The sequence below is a fragment of the Octopus sinensis genome, linkage group LG12 (assembly GCF_006345805.1).
Source record: "Octopus sinensis linkage group LG12, ASM634580v1, whole genome shotgun sequence".
Taxonomy (NCBI): domain Eukaryota; kingdom Metazoa; phylum Mollusca; class Cephalopoda; order Octopoda; family Octopodidae; genus Octopus; species Octopus sinensis.
The window spans coordinates 67,546,299-67,570,984 of record NC_043008.1 but is presented as its reverse complement, the minus strand read 5'-3'; the positions used below and the strand labels follow the sequence as shown (position 1 = coordinate 67,570,984).

At 42.0% G+C, this 24,686-nt stretch overlaps 1 protein-coding gene and 1 long non-coding RNA gene across 4 annotated transcripts in view; one reads left to right on the top strand and one right to left on the bottom strand.

Moving 5' to 3' along the window:
• LOC115218139 overlaps positions 1-24,686 on the bottom strand; it is a 67,438-nt gene that overhangs the window by 18,965 nt on the left and 23,787 nt on the right. For all 3 annotated transcript variants that reach the window (XM_029787938.2, XM_036508037.1, XM_029787937.2), the window contains exons 2-5: positions 13,266-13,352; positions 11,197-11,346; positions 3,785-3,937; positions 455-636 (exon numbers count right to left, since the gene is read on the bottom strand). In XM_029787938.2, coding sequence (XP_029643798.1) covers positions 455-461 — 7 coding nt within the window. In that variant the 5' untranslated portion in view covers positions 462-636; positions 3,785-3,937; positions 11,197-11,346; positions 13,266-13,352. The remainder of the gene's footprint in view (positions 1-454; positions 637-3,784; positions 3,938-11,196; positions 11,347-13,265; positions 13,353-24,686) is intronic.
• LOC118765658 overlaps positions 9,065-24,686 on the top strand; it is a 27,514-nt gene continuing 11,892 nt past the window's right edge. Inside the window, exons 1-2 of the long non-coding RNA XR_005001526.1 lie at positions 9,065-9,074; positions 22,360-22,732. This is a non-coding gene — a long non-coding RNA (uncharacterized LOC118765658). The remainder of the gene's footprint in view (positions 9,075-22,359; positions 22,733-24,686) is intronic.

Sequence of the window (24,686 nt, the reverse complement as noted above, 5' to 3'; positions counted from 1 at the left end):
CATGACTACCTGTCTGATAAGGGTACACCAGGTACAGGCATCACAATCATGTGCGTGACATGGTGATCTTATATCAAGATAAACAGCGCATGACCTTGCAGGTGGGCCCCAGTTAGAATTTTCTTCTGGTCGAGTAGCCAGCCCATCCCACTCAAAAGGTTCCTGAATAAGGGTCGTTTAAGGATGTTGGACGAAACACCCATGTCTCCCCCTTACCCGTCTTATTGCTTAACAACAACAACAACCAACAACAACAACAACAACAACAACACAACACCACAACCACCACCACCACCACCACCAGTAACAGCAACAACACCGACAACACAATCAACAATATATATATATATATATATATATATATATATATATATATATATACGGTCCTTCGTTGAAACGTTTCTTAAAATTCACTGACTTCTAATTACTGTATGTGTGATAATATAATACTTACCAGACATTTGTAAGTTGTCAATACAGGCGTTGCTTCCATTTATGTGCAACCAGTCAGTACTGATATCGCCCGTGCATGAACGGTCGTATAAGAACTGACGTCGGAACGGTTTGGTGAATTACGGTTGAATGTACAATTGAGAGGTTGATTTCCCATCGAAGTGATATAAACTGGTTTTATAACTGAAATTAATAGTATGTGAAATATGATAGCAGACTGCATACTGAAAATACTAGAAGAGTTAGAGAGTGTTATTAATTATTTTGTTAATCAATTTAAACGTTTGTATAAAGCTGACAAACCTCAACAGAGAAAAATTATGTAATCTTATATATAAGGAATGAAAAAAATTAAAAAGAAGAAAAAGGTAGAAAGAAAAAAATTAAATTTTTCAGTTTTTAGATCTTTTTGTTGCGTTGTGAAGCCTCTGCTGGGTTTTGAACCATAGATTTCAGGTTTCTTTCCTCTCCAGAACCAGGACCTAATGTATCCCCATAAAAGGAAATGTGTCCATAAAAGATATTAACGCTTGTGTGAATATTAATCGATCAATCAGCACTGGCTAACTTATGACCGAATATTGTAGAACTCTGGATGTTTATTGGTAAGTATGCAAGATGGAAATTACAATATTTGAAAACTAAATCAAATTTTAGTTTGGTCATTGTCTTTAATAACAACTATATCTTAGGTTAACCACCAGTATATTGAGAGTGCCGCTCTACTCCATTTCTAAATGCAGGAACCGATGTCTCATTAGGCAGCTCTTCAGCTCTTCAGCTGCGAAATCAGAGCTACCAGGGTCATCATGACCTTTATCGAATCAAATGTTGTGACTCTGGACAAGATTTCTCTCATTCTTGATACTCGTTCTTGCTGCACCAGTCATCCTTTCTCTTGAAGCAAATGCAATGGCTCGCATTCTCAGTAGCATCGGATAATATTTTAGCAACCTCTCTTCTCTCCTTTGCAGCTGGTTGAAGACTCCCGATCATCGAGCGAATCTGGGTTCCAACAAATTCTCTAATGCCTATCACCGCAGGAGGGTATTTTATGACAAGATTGATTCTATTGAGAGTAAAATGTGACAAGTGATATTTATCACCAAAGTCAACAAAAACCTTCTAAGTCCCCTCCTATTTCGGGTCATTCGTCTTTCTTACAGTGCATGTCTTGAAGCGTTCACCTTCCCTACAAAACTTAATGTTCCTATGTTCCACTACTTGTGATCTTTCGCCATTTTTAATTCGTTTTAACCTCTCTACCATTGCATCAACGATTACTCTAAGAACTTGGTTATGCCACCCCTGTATCTGTGCTCCACACCTAGTAGACAATTGCAAAAAAATATGCATCATCTTTCCAATTTCGGCATATTTTCACAGATTACTCGCATCTCTTTTCTTGTACCTTAGGCTTACAGAACTAAGAAGCATATCGTAGACGGAGCGAACCAGAAAACTGATTCTGGTGGTTCCTATGACTAAAGTTTTTCCCACTCTACCTTTCGTCTAACCACAAACTCCTCCCAAACAGTACACTGTCTTCTTGGCTGCATTGTATCAGCATCATATAGCGACTTTGCACCTCTTTTTTTTCTGACCGATTTGTCTACTGCAATGCTCTCCTACTCATTCGTAGCATGATATGGATTAAATTCCTTGTTTCCAAGACCTTCCTTATTGCTCATTGTGCGTGACCCACTATATCTCCACATTGTAGGGCACCACAAATTTCTTCCTTGCCTCAAAAGCAATCCACTTTCTTCCAGTCCTTATCTCTGGAAGACAGGAACTAATGATGTAATTGTTTAAATGGTTCAGTAGCCGCAATGATTTGGATATCTTATTTATGGTTGGTGGATCCTAGAAAATAAATTGCACCTCTTCCGTTGGAGACATTTTCAAAGCCATTTTATGAATGTCTTCTCTCTGAGACTGGCAATTTTTGCATTACAACAAATAATGTCGTAAGCTCATTGAATGGCTTGCAGACTGATTCACTTGTTTGTCATCTTGTCTTAGATACATCAAATACTTGGTACAATGTTCTCCACAGTAAGAGTGAAATGTAAAGATGAGACGTTTATGCTAACCTTAAAACTAATAACGAAATGAAACGGTTTTAATCATGAATCGAAACCAAAAGTTGCAGACTCTTCAAAACTTCAGTATCTTACCTCAATTACATCTGTAGGATTTCCCCATTCGAATATTGATTATTGAAATATTAGTTCTATTTGTTTTAGCAATCACACATTTTTGTGTGAATGAATAGAGGTTGGACACAGAATTCTATTAATGTCTTTAAACTTTCATTAATTGTTAAGATTTTGCTAGAGCAGAAATTAGATATGCGAGTGAGAGGTATCAGCTACTTCGATTAATATATTCCATGAAAATCGTTTGCAGCAGACATCCATAATAAGAGAGCTTCTTTGTAGTCACGCAGTTTGCTAGAAACAACATCTAAATGCTTTTCAAATCACACCCAGTTTTATTTGATATTTTATTTATTTATGCGCCCTTTTCAAGCATAGCCAGGCTCATGGGCCCGGTTTCCCGGTTTCTGTGGCGTATGTGTTCCCCCCAGCTGGACGGGACGCCAGTCTATCGTAGCGTTACCCAAGAAACAGGAAGAAATAGTGAGAGAAAGTTGGGGCGAAAGAGTACAACAGGGGTCATCACCACCCCCTGCCGGAGCCTCGTGGAGCTTTTAGGTGTTTTCGCTCAATAAACACACACAACGCTCGGTCTGGAATCGAAACCGCGATCCTCCGACCGCGAGTCCGCTGCCCTAACCACTGGGCCATTGCGCCTCCTGCGCCCTTTTAAAGCCTAGCCAGACTCATGGGCTTGGTTTCCCGGTTTCTATGGTGTATGTGTTCCCCAGCTGGACGGGACGCCAGTCCATCGCAGCGGTACTCAATTTTGCCAGCTGAGTGAACTGGAGCAACGTGAAATGAAATGTTTTGCTCAAGAACACAACGCGACGCCCAATCCAGGAATCGAAACCACAATCTTACGATCATGATGCTGACACCCTAACCACTAAGCCACGCGCCTCCACTTTTGATATGGAAAGTATATATCGGACTTTGTAATCCTAGAAAACTAAACAATACGGGATGATTACAGTTTGATTGCGTTTTGCGACTGATCTGGAGCCGAACATTATCATAATCGTCGTCGTCATTGTCATCGTCAGCTTTGTCGTCGTCGCCAATATCATCATCATCATCATCATCATCATCATCATCATCATCAACAACAACAACAACAACAAAGCAACAACATCATTAACAGGAACAACAATAAAGAATCTACTGACCTACTGAAGAAAGATCAAATGTGACCCTGTTGATTCTGAATGCATGTGGAAAGTATATCGTTTTAGGAATTGGCTGGCACGCAGCTCTTCGGTGCCGCACATTCACATCTATGTAAATTTTGGCAGCCGTTTCAAATGACTCGTAATATAAACCTGCATTGAGAAGAAAGGATTTTTTTCATCGCTGATTGGAGAGAGAGGGAGTGAGAGAGAAAGGGAGAGTGAGAAAGATAGAGGGAGAGAGGAATTGATAGAGAGAGAGGGTGAGAGAGGGAGAGAGGGCGAGAGAGATAGGAAGCATTTACTTTCTGATATCACAAAGTATAACAAAATGTGGAGACCATAGAGAAATATTGAAAGAATTCAAAGACAAAAAAATGTCTTTCTCTCATCGCTGCCATATTATAATTACGTAGTGTAACAGAGTGGAAGAATCAGTAGAGCAACGAATAATATGTATTGTGTTGTTTAGTAGTGCGTTTTCTATCTTTTACTTGTTTCAGTTATTGGCCTGCGGTCATGCCGGGGCACATCCTGAAGGGTTCAGCCGAACAAATCGAGTCAAATACTCCTATTTTAGGCCTGGTACTTATTCTGTTGCTGAACTGCAAAGTTCCACAGACGAAAGTAAACCAACACCGGCTGTTAAGCGGTGGTGAAAGACAAACACAAATATGCAAGAAATGTTTCGTTCAGTTTCTGTCTATGGGATCGAACCCAAGGTCATATGGTAGGCAAGCACTTTTCTTTACTGCACAACTATACCTGCCTGTTTAATATTCATTAGTATTTTTCAAAAATGGTTTAGTAGGGGTGAAAGCACAATGGCTTTGATTGTCGCTTACCCTTCGGGTGGGAAGAGGAAAGCTTCCAGGTAGTTGGTGGAGTGAACTGTTGCCACAGATAATCAAACTGTTGATCATGTGTGAAGTAGTTAAAGCATACAGGTTTATGGGGTTCGAAATCATATGATGCAGGAATATCTTTAAGCTCATTTGCGCGGTGGTAAATTAATTTACTTGTTCGTCACTCGATTTTTTCGGCCTGTTGTGTTTTCAGTGAAATGGTGGCTTATTAGAGTATTTTACGACTCTTATTTACAACACTGGTACCTCGTGTACCCTCAATTATAATTATTAATTAATTATATAAATTTATGGATTTGCCCTATTATTGGCTTTAATTCTTGCTGGCCACTTATATTATTATTATTATTACTTTTATTATTATTATCATCATCATCATCATCATCATCATCATCATCATCATCATCATCATCATCATTATTATTATTATTATTATTGAGTGAGAGAGCAGTGCATGCCATCAAAGGGACACTGGGGTAAAATATACGAAGCCCAATATACCCATCATGACTACCCGTCTGATAAGGGTACACCAGGCACATGCATCACAACCATATGTGCGCGACATGGTGATCTCATATCAAGATATACAGCACATGACCTTGCAGGTGGTGCCCAGTTAGAATTTTCTTCTGGTTGAGTAGCCCATCCCGCTCAAAAGGTCCCTGAATAAGGGTTGTTTAAGGATGTTGAAAGAACCACCCATGTTTCCAGAGGCGAATTATTCAAACCCCAAAGAATCCCTCTCAACACATGGCTATGATGCTCCCCCACTACTTCTGCTCGTGATCAGAGATGCACATATCGTCAGCCACATATCGTCAGTAAAATATACGAAGCCCAATATACCCATCATGACTACCCGTCTGATAAGGTATATCAAGATATATAGCACATGACCTTGCAGGTGGGGCCCAGTTAGAATTTTCTTCAGGTTGAGTAGCCCATCCCGCTCAAAAGGTCCCTGAATAAGGGTTGTTTAAGGATGTTGAAAGAACCACCCATGTTTCCAGAGGTGAATTATTCAAAAGAATCCCTCTCAACACATGGCTATGATGCTCCCCCACTACTTCTGCTCGTGATCAGAGATGCACATTTCGTCAGCCACTAAGGGACATGCTCAACTGGTTAAGGTCAAACAACTGACAAGCAAATCTGTGGTATTGAGCAGAATATTTGCTGTAGCCCATCTTTTATACCAAGACAAAACAATGTACATGATAACACTTCCAATCAGTTAAGATCAGAAGCCATGAGAGCTACTGCCTGGTAATGCATCAGGGCATTATTTATTATTATTATTATTATTATTATTATTATTATTATTATTATTATTATTATTATATTGAGTGAGAGAGCAGTGCATGTCATCAAAGTGACACTGGGGTAAAATATACAAAGCCCAGTATACCCATCATGACTACCTGTCTGATAAGGGTACACCAGGCACATGCATCACAACCATATGTGCGCGACATGGTGATCTCATATCAAGATAAACAGCACATGACCTTGCAGGTGGGGCTCAGTTAGAATTATCTTCAAGTCGAGTAGCTCATCCTGTTCAAAAGGTCCCTGAATAAGGTTTGTTTAAGGATGATGAACCAAACACCCCTTGTTTCCAAAGGTGAATCATCTAAACCCCAAAGAATTCCTCACAATGCATGGCTATGATGCTACCCCACTTCTGCTCGTGATCAGAGATGCACATATTATCAGCCACCAAGGGACATGCTCAACTGGTTACGGTCAAGCGACTGACAAGCAAATATGTGGTATTGAGTAGAATATTTGCTGTAGCCCATCTTTTATACCAAGACAAAACAATGTATATGATGACACTTCCAATCAGTTAAGATCAGAAGCCATGAGAGTCACTGCCTGGTACTAACTTATTTAAATTTTGAATTTATACTTGCTCGCTAATGTTCATTTGGAATTCGTGGGGCCTTCAGCTGAACAGACGTGCACGGAATGGTAAATATATATTTAGAAATAGTTTGCATAGTAAGCCTGGCTGATGGGCTTTAAGTGTCTTTGGCACAGAAGACGAATATATTAATACTGGGATATCTACTCTCCTATTTGTAGTTTTTTAAAAATGGGACAGCTGTGTTTTTAGTACATTTGCTATATTCTCCGTGCGTGTTTACATATAGAGAAAGATGTATGGCTTTGGAGATTTTTAACTTTTCTTTCTAGCACCACCGTGACTTTTAAAATATATTTTGCATATTTGGTTATCTTTGTTGGCTACTTTATCATTATTTTCTAAAGATAATAACTTATTTGAATTATGTATATGTGTGTGTGTGTGTGTGTGTGATCATCAGAGGCGTCTACACCATTCTAACAGTCTCCTTATTATTATTATTATTATTACTATTATTATTATTATTATTATTATTATTGTTGTTGTTGTTGTTGTTGTTGTTGTTGTTGTTGTTATTATTATTATTATTATTATTATTATTATTATTATTATTATCATTATTATTTTACTACTACTGCTGCTACTGCTGCTGTTGCTACTACTACTACTACTACTACTACTACTACTACTACTACTAATAATAATAATAATAATAATAATAATAATAATAATAATAATAATAAAAGGAAACGGGTGGAGCCTCCTCCTCATGAGCTGATTAATGATACATATAGTGATGGTGTCTCAATAAAAACACTGGTAATTGCGCAACCTGATAATCGCTACCTCATATGACTGACAATTAAAAAACAAAATATTGTGAATAACTCTAGTAATGAAACTGAAGTCAATGATGGTGACAGTGTTACACCCGGTAGACTCAGAGATTCTGGTCCGGCTCCAGCCTGTCGATATCCAGAAAGGGACCACCGCACACGGCGTAAGTGGAGCAAGCAAATTAATGCTGTGGTCTTGGAGTTTTACTACCTAAACAGCCCGGTAGGTGAAAATGGTGCTCAAATTAGGGGTTACCGACAACGTATGTATGATCATTGGAGAGAAAAGGGATTATTTCAACTCACGGAACAGAGACTATGTAATCAAGCTAGAGCAATAAGGAAAAATTGTTGGTTCACTGAAGTAGAATCGAAGCTATCAAAAGATGGGTCATGGACAATAGCAGCAGAGATAACAATGAAACTATAGTTCATACTAATAAGAGTAATCCCATAGCACAGGAAAGGAGCAGTGGTAGTTTACTTGATGAGAGACAAATAGATGATCTCAAAGAAGACAATAAAACTAATTGAGACATGACAGATGAACAAAAGGCACTCTACAACAAGACTTCAAGAGAACGATAGCGACAATATTTGCAACCTTAAAAAGGTTGATCGATGGAAATTGAACCAAGAAATGAAAAATGTCGATGAAATTCTGAAATACATCAGAGCAACATCACAGAAACAAATAATTTGATCAAGGCAGCAAATATTGTTGTAGTAGAAAACGTGGGTGTTGATGTCAAGAAAAAAGAAACATAATGGGAGAGACAAAAGAAAAGATCCATGGTGGAAAAGAAGAATCCAGGCAGAGTTAGACGTGCTCTCGAAGGAAATCTCTGTGTTAGACCGAAAAGAGAAAGGGGAGCTTAAAACCGAACAAAAAATAAAGGGCACTGAAAAGGAATTATAATATTGAAAGAAAGGGCCCGAAACTAGTAGTGGATGAACTGAAATAGCGCCTCGTTGTAAAGAAAGCAAATATGGTAAAATGCGACCAAAGAATGAAGGGTTACCACAAGAATAGATTATTCAGAGTAGATCAGAAGAGATTCCATAAAGAAATAAATGGAGAATGTACAGAGGAAAAGTTGATTCCAGATAACATTGAAAGTCAAAGGTTTTGGAGTGACATCTGGAGCAAAGACAAGGAGCACAAGAAAGATGCTGAATGGTTGCAAGGATTGAAACAAACAGTAGCCTGTCCAAAACAGGCAGAACTAGTAATTTCAGTAAAGGAAGTGACGGAAATTAGAAAAAAAAATGAGCAACTGGAAGGCTCCAGGACCAGATGGAGTTCAAAGCTACCGAATCAAAAGATTTGGTGAATGTCATGCACGAATAGCTGCGCAACTCAACACCTCGTTAAATGCTGACCAAGTAGAGCGGTTGACATTGGGTAGGATAATGCAGTGCGGGAAAAAGATCGAAAAAGGCAATACGGTAGACAATTACAGGCCGTTTGCCACTTATGTGGAAGTTATTGACTGGAATACTCGCAGAGTCAATGTACGAACATCTGGAAAAAAATGGAGTCCTGCTACATGAGCAAAAGGGTTGCAAGTGTAAGTGCAGAGGTACCAAAGATCAACTCCTATTAGACAAAACTATACTTAGAGACTGCAATAGGAGGAAAAGTAATTTAGCCACGTCATAGATCGACTATCGTAAGGTATACGATGTGATCCCACATTCTTGGATAATGGAGTGTATGAACCTATTTGGTATTGCATCGAATGTTGAGCGATTGCTTGGAAAAAGTATGACCTCAAACTATACGGTAAAGAGGAAGCCCAAGTCAGTTCCCTCGTTTATACCGTGTATACCTTCAGTGCTGATATCAGAATAGAGTTCGGCCTGGGAAAGTGTGGTGTGCTTGTCTTGAAGAGAGGCAAAATCAAATGTATGGATGGGATAACGATTATGAAGCAGATAGAAGAGATGGGCTATAAGTACTTGAGGATTTTGGAAATGGATAAATTGATAGAGAAAGATTTTAGATGGAATACTTGTGCAGACTGCGACTGATCCTAGAGTCGAAATTAAATGGACAGAATAAGACCGAAGCTATCAACACCTGAGCGGTTTCACTCCTTAGATATGGAGCATGGGTAATCGCATGGACAGTAGACGAACTAAACAGCTTAGACAGAAAGACAAGGAAGTTGCTCACTAGATATGTGTCACTCCACCCAAAAATTGACACAGACAGATTGTATGCACCAAGAAAAAGAGGCGGAAGAGGACTTATTGGATGCGAACACAGCATTAGAGTAGAAGAAAACAACATAGCATGGTATGTAAAAAATGCCACAGAACTGCAATTATTAGAAGTAGGAAGGTCAGGCTTGTGTAAGATGAAAGATTGCGAAGATAAAGCACTATACGAGAAATTGAAAACGAATGAATCTGAAAATTGGTGGATAAAGAAAAGAATGCATGTTCATTTTCATAGGGATGTTGAAGATAAGACAGACAGAGAAAAAAGATGGCTGTGGATGACTAAAACTGATTTAAAACCGGAAATGGGGGCTCTAATTTGTGCTGCCCAAGAGTAAGCACTAAGAACAAACTACATAAACTACAGAATAGACAACACAGCAGAAAGTGATAAGTGCAGAATCTGTGAACAAAACGGTGAAGCCGTATGGCATATTACCAGCCAATATATGCCACCAGCCTGGAAGGGATATAAGAGACACCACGACAATATAGCCGGGCTTGTCCATTGGACACTCTGCAACAAGTGTGAACTTGACAGAGCAAAAAATTGGTACGACTACAAACCTGAAGTCATCGTCAAAAATAGAAATGCAAAAATCCTATGGGATTCTATGATTCAGTGCGACCATGAGATAGAGAATAGGAAGCCGGACATAGTCTAAATTGAAAAAGAAAACAAACTATGCTGGATCATAGATACAGCATGCCCAGCTGACAACAGGGTATGCGATTAGGAAGAAAGAAAAGTTGAGAGATATGACAGGTTAGCTTGGGAAGTTAAGAAGTTGTGGTCGATGAAAAAGGTAGCAGTAGTACCAATAATTGTCGGAGCCCTGGGAACAGTGAGCAAAAATTTCAAGAAGTACGTGAAAAAATAGTAGCTGCAATAAGGTTAGAGCACCTGCAGAAAACAGCACTGCTTAGAACCGCTCGAATACTCCGGAAGGCGCTCGAAAAATAAGTGGCGTTGTTACCTTAGTTCACTGGTAGTGAACCGCTGACACTGTAGTACATCTCCAGCGTTAGAAGCCGTGCAAAAGCAATAATAATGATAATAATAATAATAATAATAATAATAATAATAATAATAATAATAATAATAATAATAATAATAATAATAATGATATATATTATAATATATATATATATTCTTTTCCTTTTTACTCTTTACATGCTCTAGTCATCAGACTGCTGAGGAACCGCATTGAAGAATTTTTGTCAAACTGCTAAGTTACGGGGACGTAAACAGAGTAACACCAGTTGTCAAACAGTGGTGAGGGACAAAGACACAAAGACACACAAACACATCCATCCATACATACATACATACATTCATCCATCCATCCATCCATCAATACATACATACATACATACATACATACGACGGACTTCTTTCAATTTCCGCGTACCAAATCCTCTCGGTCCGAGGCTACAGTAGAAGACACCTGCCCAAGACACTACACTGTGTATGACATTGTTTACATCGCGCGAGCTAATTCTAACTCCTATTTAAATGTGTGTGTGTGTGTGTGTGTGTGTGTGTGTGTGTGTGTGAGCGCGTATGTTATGTATGTATATATGTATTGAGAAATCCGAGGAAATACTTACGTATTTGGCATGTAGGTCCAGAGTAACCAAAAAAACATTTAGTCCCATTGCAATGCCCATCGTTATCGAAGTTACAGTCAACGATATCGAAGCAATGACATTGAAACTTCAGGTCAATACCAAATCTGTCAACTCTAAATAAACATCCAGCTGAAAATTAAAGAAACAAATGTGAAAAATTGTGATTTATCTTGCATTACCCATCATTCGAAGAATAAATTGGGTATTAATTTCAATATTTAATATTTAGAGACCTAAATTTGGTGGTAGGCTTTGGTCAAACTAGATCGCTCTCAGATCGAAAGGCGCCAGGAGCGGGCAGAAACTCAGAAGTGATGAAAGATGGAAGAGACAAGGCAAAGATATGTATACAGATGCCAGGCATATGTATGTATATATGCTTCAGTCCTTCCCCAAAACTAGACATCAATATCTAAGCGTTGGCTATAGATTTATTGGGAACATAGATGATAGATTATTTAACTATAGTAAACTTTTGTCGAACGTTAACCTAGGAAGATTTCAATAACGAGTGATTGCGATACGCTTGAATTCTGTTATAACGAAGTTGGGTTTATTTATACAGGGAATTTAGCTATTTGTTAAAAACGAAGATTAAAGTAGGATTTTGATGAAGGTTACGAAATATAGGGAACCATGCTGGAGTAGTAGCCATAGATTAGGGGAAGTTATTTCAAAAACGATTAGCGATTTTGTAGTTACTCTTTTACTCTTTTACTTGTTTCAGTCATTTGACTGCGGCCATGCTGGAGCACCGCCTTTAGTCGAGCAAATCAACCCCGGGACTTATTCTTTGTAAGCCCAGTACTTATTCTATCGGTATCTTTTTGCCGAACCGCTAAGTGACGGGGACGTAAACACACCAGCATCGGTTGTCAAGCAATGCTAGGTGGACAAACACAGACACACAAACACATACACACACATACATATATATATATATACATATATACGACAGGCTTCTTTCAGTTTCCGACTACCAAATCCACTCACAAGGCATTGGTCGGCCCGGGGCTATAGCAGAAGACACTTGCCCAAGGGGCCACGCAGTGGGACTGAACCCGGAACCATGTGGTTGGTTAGCAAGCTACTTACCACACAGCCACTCCTGTCTAGGATATAGAATTAGATTAGAGGAAATTGAAAACTGGTAGAACAGAAAAAGAAGTTTATCGCTAAAGCGTATTTGAAAGATGAACAACTTGGTAGGAAGTGAATTGTTAATTAAACCTAAAGTTACGGAGCATATTATAGAATCACATGATTAAATAGGTCACAGTACAAGAGTGAAGGAATTTTGTTAACGTTTGTAAAACATGTTACGTAATGGTTTAAGATTACGAGTCAGGAGTTATGCATGTATTCATGTATTCAGCAGGAGTGGCTGTGTGGTAAGTAGCTTGCTAAACAACCACATGGTTCCGGTTTCAGCCCCACTGCGTGACATCTTGGGCAAGTGTCTTCTGCTATAGCCCCGGGCCGACCAATGCCTAGTGAGTGGATTTGGTAGACGGAAACTGAAAGAAGCCTGTCGTATATATGTATATATATATATATGTATATATATATATATGTATGTGTGTGTGTTTGTGTGTCTGTGTTTGTCCCCCTAGCATTGCTTGACAACCGATGCTGGTGTGTTTACGTCCCCGTCACTTAGCGGTTCGGCAAAAGAGACTGATAGAATAAGTACTGGGCTTACAAAGAATAAGTCCCGGGGTCAATTTGCTCGACTAAAGGCGGTGCTCCAGCATGGCCGCAGTCAAATGACTGAAACAAGTAAAAGAGTAAAGAGTATGTATTCATATAATGAATAGCATATTAAATTATGATGTGTAGTTAAGCAGCGGTTAACTGAAACGAGATAAAGTAAGCAGTACATGGCAGATATGTGATCGATTAATAGTCCAACAGACACTATTTAAATTAACTGAAAAAATTAGGAAAATATTTCAATTTGCAAATAAATAATTAAAGCACATTTATGAGATGTATCACATAAAAAAAAAGACAAAGAAAAACAGACACACAGAAGGTGTTCCACTTACGGGGTGTCCTGGAACAATCCCTTTCACACCTTTTCTTTAAGGATGTGTCTGTTAGACAATCACCTCGCCTCCAATCACATTTTTGTTCTGAAACAATTTGAAAAAAAAAAAAAATGAGTCTATATCTTGATAATTTCATGAGGATAATAATAATAATGATGATGATGATGATGATGATATATATGTTTGTGTGTGTGTAGATAGATATATATATTATATAGAGGTCATTACTATACATAAATGCCACACGTTAGGAGGGACTCTTAAAGTCAAACCTACCAAAATAATTAAACACATCGTACCGAATGCAACTCTCGAAGCAAGTCACTTAAAAACCGAATTTATATATATATATATATGAATATATACTTACATATAAGACCAAAAGGGTACAGGCGTCGCTATATATATATGTATATGTAAAAAAATACAAACTGGGACAAGAACGCAACACATTTAGAAGACGATGCAAAAAACACGGACGGGTCATTCGAAGCCTTCAATCTTCAGTCAAGAACCGGATCATCCTCGCAATTTCGGCTGATTAATCTTGAGATTGCTCAAGATATATATATATATATATATATATATATATATATATAATATATATATATATATATATACCCTCTGGATAGATAGATAGATAGATAGATAGATAGATAGATAGATAGATAGATAGATAGATAGATAGATAGATAGATAGATAGATCATCCTCATTCAACGTCCAACTTCCGTGCTAGTATGAGTTGGATGGTTTGATAGCACACGTGGAGTCGGAGGGCTGCGCCACGCTTCAGTGTTATCCTTTTGTATGATTTCTAAGGTTGGATACCTTTTCTAACGCCAACCACTTTATAGAGCGTAGTTTTTTTTATGTTTGTTTGTGTATGGCACAGGACTAGTGACCTAGCGTTTTCGCTATAAGGCTCCCATCACTAAAAGAACAATAGGAGAGTGTGATGATTCTAGGGAGTTGACAAGAGACAATGTAAAGTAAGTTGTGAGAAACTTTTTTAAATGTGAGAGCGTGTGAATGAGGAGGATAATAGCGTAGATATTGTTTGTGGAGGGTTAGCTTTAGGGACAGAGAAAAGGAGACTGGGATTAAGATCAGGTGTGAGTGAAAAAGGGAGAAACGGGATACTAAGACTGATCAGGTAGGTTTTTAACACTTGCATTGGTATTCCATTTTATAAAGGTGAGTATAGGTGAAAAAAAAGTTAAAGATTGTTTACTCACTAAAAGAGAGTAGAAAACGATTAAAGAGTTTCGACCTTGTATAAATCAACAATTTATTTTGTTCCGATGTTGTTGGCTAAGAGTGAAATTATCGATCGTGAAAGTATTTTCAAAAAGTTGATGTACGTGTGTGTTAGTTAGTTAGTTAGTTAATTTGGCTCAAAAGCAAATAGCAAGGCCATGTAGGGGGACATGGAGTTAAGTACAGGGTGGTGTTCATGTAAAGAGTTCAGGCCACTTGTGGTCCAGGGAGGCTTTGAACAAAGCGGTCGTCGGCATCTTCACCATCTCGTCTGGCAACTTGTTCCACGGATCCGCAACCCGGACGGAGAAAGCTCCTCTCCTTCGATTGAGATGAAATCGTCGCAGGTAGAGCTTTTCAGAATGACCCCGCAGCCGACGCTCCGGAGCAGGAGTGAAGAACAGCTCTTTCGAGAGGTTACACTTCCCGCTTATGATGTTGTGGGCGAGAATGAGATCACCACGGCGGCGGCGTTTTTCAAGAGAACAAAGGTCGAGCGTCCTCAGCCTTTCTTCGTAGGACAAATTTTTGAGACCATGAACCATGCGGGTAGCCAGCCTCTGGACTCTTTCGAGGTGCTGTATGTCTTTGAGGAGATAAGGAGAAGAGGCTTGAATCCCATACTCCAATATGGGTCTCACCAGCGTGACATAGAGTGGCAGGAATATGGCTGCTGTGAGCATTCCGAATGACCGTCGAATCAAAAACAGAATTCCGCGCGCTTTGTTGGCAGCATGGACGCACTGGGCCGAAGGCGAAAATGAGGAATCCACCAAGATACCCAGGCCCTTTACCTGATCGGTCTTCTCCAGCAGCAGACGACCCGGCTCGAAATCAAGTTGAGTTGCAGGAGTAGAGCCGACAGGCAGATGACAGCACTTTGACACGTTCAGACACAGGTCCCAATCGTTAGACCACTTCCAAATTTGGTGGAGGCATCGACGAAGATCCTCTATACTACCGCGAGGAGCGACCAGTTTGATATCGTCGGCAAATAGAAGGGTGTGTTGCGTGAGGTCGTCGGGCAAGTCATTTATGAAGACTAAGAACAACAAGGGCCCAAGCACTGAACCTTGAGGCACGCCACTGCTCGCACTGGAGACGTCGGACCGCGAACCATTAACTTGAACTTGGAAGGAGCGATCTGAGAGGAAGGCACCAACCCATCGTACAATATCCGGATGGAAACTATATGCTTGAAGCTTGACAAGTAGTAGGCGGTGGTTTACCGAGTCAAAAGCTTTGGCAAAGTCCAATAAAACGATGTCAACGATGTGTGTGTGTGTTGTGTGTGTGTTGTGTGTGTGTGTGTGCGTGCGTGCGTGTGTGTGTGTGTGTGTGTGTGTGTGTGTGTGTGTGTGTGTGTGTGTGTGTGTGTGTGTGTGTGTGTGTGTGTGTGTGTGTGTGTGTGTATTAGAGAAAAATAGCTGAAGTCGTAATGGTGAAGATAGTGACAATGATACTGGAAGCATATAAATACCTTGTTTCTTTGAGTGGAAGATAGAAGAGAAAAAGAAGCTTTGAAATTCTATTCAACGCTGTTAAATGCATTAGCGAAAATAGGGATCTCTAACAGATATATAATATATACATATATATATATTATACAAATTAGAGACAAAACCACTATTATGCAAATCAAACAAAGAAAGACTTAATCCAATACATAAATTAATTTATATAATTTAGAAATTTAACAATTATTAATATCCACTACGTAGTGGATATTAATAATTGTTAAATTTCTAAATTATATAAATTAATTTATGTATTGGATTAAGTCTTTCTTTGTTTGATTTGCATAATAGTGGTTTTGTCTCTAATTTGTATAATATAATATTTTACTATAAATTGGATTCAATCCTAAATCTGATTTTTCCCTGTAAGTTTGGATTTATTCCCTAATATTTATTATATATATATATATATATATAATATATATATATATAGTTAATCCAAACATGAACAAAGAGAAAACACAACAACGCGAGGACGTAGAAGAAGTATAGTGCTATTGGACGCTCAGGAAAGGAAAGAAAGAAGGAGGATTTAACGTTTCGAGCGGAGCTCTTCGTCAGAAACAGGAAAAGGTCAAAGGAAGGAGAGACGGAGAAAGAAAATTGCCAACGGTACACACGCCGTCGCATTTTGAATATATATATATATATATATATATATATCACATACCAACACATACACACTTCTCTTGCGCTCTCTTGTCTTAGAAAGAACTTTTTCTTCACTTATTCCCTTCCGGTCATTTCAAAATGTAACCACGTGGAATCATTGGCGATTTTCTTCCTCCGTCTTCCCTTCTTTTCGACTTACCTCTGTTTCTGAAGAAGGGCTTTGCTCGAAACGTTAAATCCTCTTTCTTTCCTTCCCTGAGCGTCTGATAAGACATTACTTGTACCACGTCCTCACGTTGTTGTTTTTTTATGTTTGTTCTTCTTTGTTTGGATTTACTATATACCGCACGCTCACGCGGACCCCGGCCTTCTGACTGACTTTGGAGTACCTGTTCGCAGAATTCTTTTGCCTTCGGATTACTTTACCTGCTCATTCGGATTACGCCAATTCTACACCTTGATTGGGAATCATTACAATTTGTCCGTGACTCTTCCACTCTATCCCCTCCTCCTCCTTCAACCTATTTTCTGTTCTACTTCCACTCTCCTTCTCTTTTCCTTTTTGTCGCCACCAATAGCACCTACACCGACATTCACACCCTCTCACCATGCCTGACCTTCACTCCTTGTCCAGCACCTCCATTCCCTTCTTTCCCGATTTCTTTGCCCCCCACCCCACCCCTAATGCTTGCAACCCGCAAAAAAAACTCTCTCACCTGCTTTTTATAAAAACTCGCTTTTCTTAGCAGTTGCCTCCGTCATCACGTCACACCCCGTGGCTTCCTCTTGAAGTTCCACTTTACCCACCATTCCCACCCTTCATCGAGACCACTCCCACCCGCACTTCCCGCCTCCTTATCCGTGCCACCATCCGTTCCACCTGCTCCTTACTCTACTCCCTCGACCACCAACTCTCCCAAGCTTACCTCCTCCTTTCCTCCATCTGCCCTCCACCCTTCATCCAACCCATTCTCCGCTTCCTTCTTAATCTCAACCACCAACTCCACAATTTCCTCACACACACAGTGCGGCAACGTGGGCGGGAGCAGGGGAACGAGCCGGGTTGGGAGGTAGGGTCAGGGAAGGAGCTATGGACCAAAAGGTCTCGAAGGTTGTGGGCTCGTTTGAAAGAGGGGAGGGGTCGGTTAGGGAAGAGGTGTGAAGTGGACGGGTCGGACTGGAGATGACGGAAAGCTCGAAGAATGGTGCGTTGGAGAGGTAGGGTCGTGGGGTGGTAAGTGAGGGGAAAATGGAGGCGGGAGACTACAGGGCGGTTCGGGGAGAGAGAGCAGATACACGGTCCACGGACCGTGCTCTGGCAAGGGCGGTGTGGATAGTGGTGAGGGGGTATCCACGTAGGGTGAAGTGGTGAGCCATACGTTGAGACTGAGTCTCAAAGTCATGGTCGTCACTGCAGAGCCTACGTAGACGGAGGAATTGGGAATAGGGGATGGAAAGCTTGGTGTGTTCTGGGTTGGGAGGAAGAGAAGTTGAGGTATTAGTGAGTCTGTGTGTTTGTAGTGAATGGAGGTGGTAAGAGTGGAGTGAAGAATGCTAACCGAAATGTCGAGGAAGGAGACAGAGTGTTGGAGATAGTGGAAGTGAAGTGGAGGCTGGATGGAAGATTGGACGAAAGAGAGGAAGGAATCTAGATGTTCACGGAGAGTGAGGTGGCACCGATAATGTCGTCAATGTAACGACCATATAGTTCAGGAGTGGGACCAGTGAAATTAGAGAATATTTGGGCCTCAACATAGCCAACGAACAGTTCGCATAGTTGGGGCCCATTCGCGTTCCCATGGCCACTCCCGAGACCTGATGGTAGAACTCGCCCGCGAACGAGAAGCAGTTCAGAGTAAGGACAAGTTCGGCCAGACGAATGAGTGTGGAGGTGTCAGGTACAGGGTTGGAGCGGAGGTCAGAAAGTGTCGAAGGGCCTGCAGTCCTTCGTGGTGAGGGATAACAGTATAGAGGCTTTGGATGTCCATAGTAAGAGGATTTTGGAGGAGCCGGGAGGAAAGGAGAAAGAGTTGAAAAGCCGGAGAGCATGGTTGGTATCGTGGATGTGGGAGGGAAGAGATGCCACTAGGGGGGCAAGGACACGGTCGAGGTATTTAGAGATGAGCTCCGTGGGGCAGTTACAGGCGGAGACGATGGGGCGGCCAGGGTTGTTGGTTTGTGGATTTTGGGGAGGAAGTAAATGGTGGGGGTACGTGGGGTTCGCACATTAGGTTGGATGCGGTGTGGGGGAGACGGAGGGACGAGATGAGGTCGCGGACAGTAGAGGATACCGTCTGTTGGTAGCTACGTGTGGGGTTAGAGGGCAGAGGGGAGTAGAAGGAGGTGTCATTGAGTTGGCGGAAAGCCTCGGCCCTATAGAGGTCCGCGCGCCACACCACTACAGCTCCAACCTTGTCAGCCGGTTTGATGATAATGTCAGCGCGCCGTTGGAGGGAACGAAGAGCCAAGAGCTCAGCCGGGGAGATGTTGAGCGGCGTTGGCGCCTGGAGAAGTTGAACCCTCTCCAATGCACGCTGACAAGCGCCCGCGAAAAGATCCACTGCTAGGATCTGGCCATGGGCAGGCGTCCACGGGGATGGTCGGCGGACCAGGCCAGTGAAGCAGTCCTCTTCGTTGGGTGTGGGTGGCGAGTCGTGGTAATGCGCACCCAACGGACACGGCGCACAAAGCTGTGGACATCAACTCGCGTCTGGAATTCCTTACAGGATGGAGTGAGGGGGATGAAACGCAGACCCCTACCAAGGACGGAGCGTTCAGCCGCAGAGAGGGGAAGATCGGGGGGAATGGTAACAACAGACGGAAGTGGAGAAGGGGTGGGTGGAATAGAAGTAGGAGGGGTGGTAGGTCTCGTGGAGGTCTGAGGGGGAGGGATTGGGGAGGTGGTTGGGGGGGGCAGTAGGGTTAAGTGTAGGTGGATGGAGCCTATCGGGAGGGGAGAAGGGGTTGTAGGGTAGGGGCAGTGGGGTTAGGTGTGGGTGGATGGAGCCTATCGGGAGGGGGGAAGGGTAGTGGAGGAGTTGGGGTAGTGGCGTCGGGTAGGGTGGAATGGAAGAGTGATTGGAGTTTACGAAGTTTGGTATCAGAAAGAAATTGATGGAAGAGTTGATTCAAATGGATAATGAAGCGTAGCGTGTTTGGAGCATAGAGAGGCGGCAGAGAGGAGAAGAAGGTGGAGAAAGCAGGAGGAAGAAGGCGGTTGATGGTATGTAGTTTAGAGAGATTGGAGCGAATGGTGGCCCGCATAAGGCGGTAAGATGTGGTGCGGAGTATGGGTAAGATGGAAGAATCCGAGTGGAGAGCAGGGTGGAAGTGGAGGCGGAAACCTTTAGGGATGAGTCGGTGATGTAGGCAGCGGCTTAGGAAAGAGACATGGCTAGAGAAACGGGTTTTTTTTAAAAGAAGTAGAGAGAGATTAACGGACGGCTGAAGGCAATATACAGGAAACGAACGGAGATGATCCTTCAAACGATGATGGAGGGTGAGGAGGTAGGACCTAGGATCCGGCATGATGGATAGCGGAAAAAAACAAACGTTCGAAAAAACAAAAAAAAAACAAAAAATTATCGTATGAAAAAAATAGATAAAAAAGGATAGCGAAAAAAAAGGGGAAAAAACAAACGTTCAAAAAAACAAAAAAATAATAATCGTATGAAAAAACTAGATAAGTAAGCGATAGGGGCAGGAAAGACGGGGCAAACGGAAAAGGGAAAGAAAGAAGGGAAGCAGAGAGAGGGGGAGGCAAAAAAGGGGGTGCAGGCAGAGGAAACAGAGTATGGACATCCAGAGAGGGAAGAAAGACGGAAAGGAGAACAAAAATGCAGGAAACTGTGGAAAGCATGAAATGAATGTAAAAAAGTGGTAATATATGAGAAAATAAAAATACAACAAACGGGACTGTTTATGCGAACAAGTTCAAGGTTGAAAGTTCAAGGTTTGCATTTGTGTTAAAGATCCTGTTACAAAATATATTATTATTTTATACTTCTACGTTCCGTTTTGTTTTGTCATTCTGCTTGTCTCTCTCATCCCCTTTCTAGAATCTTCCATCATTAATTACACTCTGTCCTTAACCCACTTCTCCATCAACTTACAGCTACTTGACTTACTATCTCTAATGAATGGCAGTATGTGCATTGATATATATATATATATATATATATATATATATACACACACACATATATATATACACACATATATATATATATACACACACACACACATGTATATTCATATATACGACGCGCTTCTTCCAGACTCCTTCTACAAGGTCGGCCCAAGGCTACAGTAGAAGACTCTTGCCCATGGTGCTACGCAGGGTATTGAACTTGGAACACAGCCACGATCTCATTCTATTTAGACCAAAGAATTCCCCCACGTTATATCTTGAGCCAAAATTTTTAGCAGATGTAAGCACATGAACAATTTTTTTTTTTTGTCGAACTGGAGGACAGAACCCTGTGTCCTCCAGAAGCTACAAATTCCCCGTCTCCCACCCCAAGGAAAGCACCTTATTGTAATGTTTAACAGAAGTGAAAGTGTGAGAAGGGGAATTAAAAGTTTGAACTCCCCTGTGAAGGTAGACACTTCGAATTGTAAGGAGGTGCCTACAGATGTGGAATGTGCACTGATGCTAAGAGAGACATTTAATATACTGAAGGAGAGCCTCAGGAGGGGTGTCTCCACAATGGGAAGAGACATTGAAATTGAAGATCTACCTGATACGGTAAGTTTCGACACTATTCATCCGGATTCATTGTGGGATACCCCACGATGTTAAAATTTGTTCAGACTGTAGCCCGCATGGTATGACCATAGGGTCATTACAATGTTGCAATGGTGGCACGGGCCTTGCGGGGTCGAGACGGAACCCGTCCACCACTTCATTGTTTTGTAATTGGTTTGCCTGTCATTCGCTACTAGTCATCTTTATGTGTAAAACCATTCGCTTTATCGACCCCATCACTCATTTGTATCGTCCCCTCTATGTTTATTTCCCTGTGGGTAATAAAGAAATCACCATGAACGTTTGTTGAATAACCTGGAATCCTGGAATTATGAAATTTTTATACTTTTATAAGGGCATCACAGACATGTTATCGCTCCGGATGCGGAGCGTTAACAAGTCTGTGATGCTCTTAGATGTCCGGGGCCGCACGCGCGTTACACTGGAGGTATCAACGGGCGCGTCTCTCCCGGCCCGAGAGGGTCGGGAAACCTCTGAGCCATCTCTCATGATAGGGATCGGGGTTTGGAACCAACCCCGTGAACGAGGACTTCCCGGTAGGCGCGGGTCATCATCCCGCGTCGATTACGTCCCTGCCCTTTGTACACACCGACCGTCGCTACTACCAATCGAACGGTGAGGTCCTCGGATCTTGCCGACGAATCCGCTTACGCGCGGCGGCGTTCCGCGCCGGTCATCAAGAGTTGTGACGCAAGGGTCGTACACAGTCTATCGTTTCGCCTGGCTACGTTCGAGGTCTCCTCGATCGGGGCTTTCCAAAGCGCGTGCCAGGCCCATTCGGAGCCAGCAGTGATCGGCGGTGATCTTCGGCCCGAGTGTCGGATTACTTGGGAACGCAGTTCAAAGCGGGTGGTAAGCTCCGTCCAAGGCTAAATACGGAGACGAGTCCGATAGCCACCAAGTACCGCGGGGGAAAGTTTAAAACAACTGTGGAGAGAAAGTTCAAGAGACTGTGAAACCGCCCAGGGGTAAACGGGTAGGACCGCTCACCGCGATCGCGAGGGGACTCAGTCCGCTGCTTCTCGCCGGGGCGCCGTTCCGCGGGCGGTCGTCTGCCGCCTCGTCGGCGCTCGATTTCCGGGGCGCCTGCATCGAACGCACTTCTCCTCCGATCCGTCGTCGCGACCCGTTCCCATAGGGCCGCTTGGCAGGCGGCGTCCACAGTTCGCAGATAAGCGCCCCGCCGCCGTCGGCTTAGCGGCCGGCCGGCGTCGGTACCCACGCACTTCTCTCGACCGAGCCCGTCGCTCCATGAAAGCGAAGGCACGGCTAACCGACGGAGACGGGCTAACGCACCTCGCCCTCAGAGTCTTCTACTATAGTCCTGGGTCGATCTTGTAGAAAAAGTTTGGAAGAAACTTATGTATGCATGAATATATATATGTGTGTGTGTGTGTGTGTTTATTATATTATATGCGTGTGTGTTTTTGTGTCTGTATTTGCCCCGGTGTGGATGTGTTTACGTTTCTGTAACTTAACAGTTCGGCAGAAGAAAACGATAGAATTAGTATAATGCTTCAAAATTACTGGGGTCAATTAATTAGACTAAAATTTAATTCTTGAAGGCGGTGCCTCATCATGCCCTCAGTCTAATGAATGAAACAATTAAAAGATGTATAAATTTGTGTGTGTTGTGTGTGTGTGTGTGTGTGTGTGTGTGTGTGTGTGTGTGTGTGTGTGTGTGTGTGTATTTATATTTGAGTTTGCACTCTCGACTCACTCTTTCGCTTTACTCTTTTACTCTTTTGTTGTTTCAGTCATTTGACTGTGGCCATGCTGGAGCACCGCCTTTAGTCGAGCAAATCTACCCCAGGACTTATTCTTTGTAAGCCTAGTACTTATTCTATCGGTCACTGTTGCCGAACCGCTAAGTTATGGGGACGTAAACACACCAGCATCGGTTGTCAAGCGATGTTGGGGGAGGGGACAAACACAGACACACAAACATACACACACACACACACACACACACACACACACACACACACACACATATATATATATATATATATATACATATATATACATATATACGACGGGCTTCTTTCAGTTTCCGTCTACCAAATCCACTCACAAGGCTTTGGTCGGCCCGAAGCTATAGTAGAAGACACTTGCCCAAGGTGCCCTGCAGTGGGATTGAACCCGGAACCATGTGGTTCGTAAGCAAGCTACTTACCACACAGCCACTCCTACGTGGACAAGCGGTGTTGGGTTTGCCGACATAACTTAGCGGTCTGGCAAATGGATCAATATAAGAAGTACCAGACTTAAAATAAATACTTGAGGCGATTTGTTCGACTAAATCTTTCCAGGTAGTACCCCGGCATGGCGACTGTCCAATAAGTGAAAGAAGGAGCAGAAAAGACAGCAGGTAGACATACACATACATATATACACATTCCTACATACATTTATAAATATACGCGCGCACACATACACATGCACGCGCACACACACACACACACTCTCTCTCTCTCTTTTTCTCTCTCTCTCCTCACGGAGAGATGTAGCCGACTTAAAATTAATGCTGAGAAATTTCTCAAAATATCCTTACGTTATGTTCAAGTTTTGCAGCCGGTCATCCCGGACTGATGAATCCAAACCTATGAGCAAAGGCATCTCAGTGCTGACAATTCAGTCTTACCCTTGGAGAATGGTCACCAAGAGCTACATTATGTAATCTTGCTGTCTTTTTAGGAATATGGATCTGCTAGGAGGAGAAGATTCCCAATCCCGAGGAGATTCGGAAGAGCAACTGAGGAGACTGGCGGTGGAGTTTGGAAAAGTGTGTGAGAGGATGAAACTGAAAGCGAATGTAGCTAAGAGTAAGGTTATGAGATGTTCGAGAGATTGAATGGCTGGTAGGATATACGTGATTATAAATACTGAGATGTTAGAAGAGGTGAGTGTTTTTAAGTATCTGGGGTCACATGTGACGGCTGATGGGGGCTTGGCTGAAGAAGAGGTATACAGAGTGAGGGAGGGGAGTAAGATACTTGGAGTTGTGAAAAAGATAAAAGGTTGAGTATGAAAGCGAAATGAGGTGTGTGTGAGGGCTTGATTGTGCCGACAATGCAGAGACGTTGGGGCTGAGAGAGGCTGAAAGGAGGCGACTAGATGTGTTTGAGATGAGATGTCTGAAGGCTATGGTTGGTGTGACACGGATGGACAGGATGAGGAATGAGGAGCTGCGAAGACGAGCAGGAATTAGAAAAAAACTAACAACCAAAATGGAAGACGAATGTTGAGGTGGTTTGGCCAC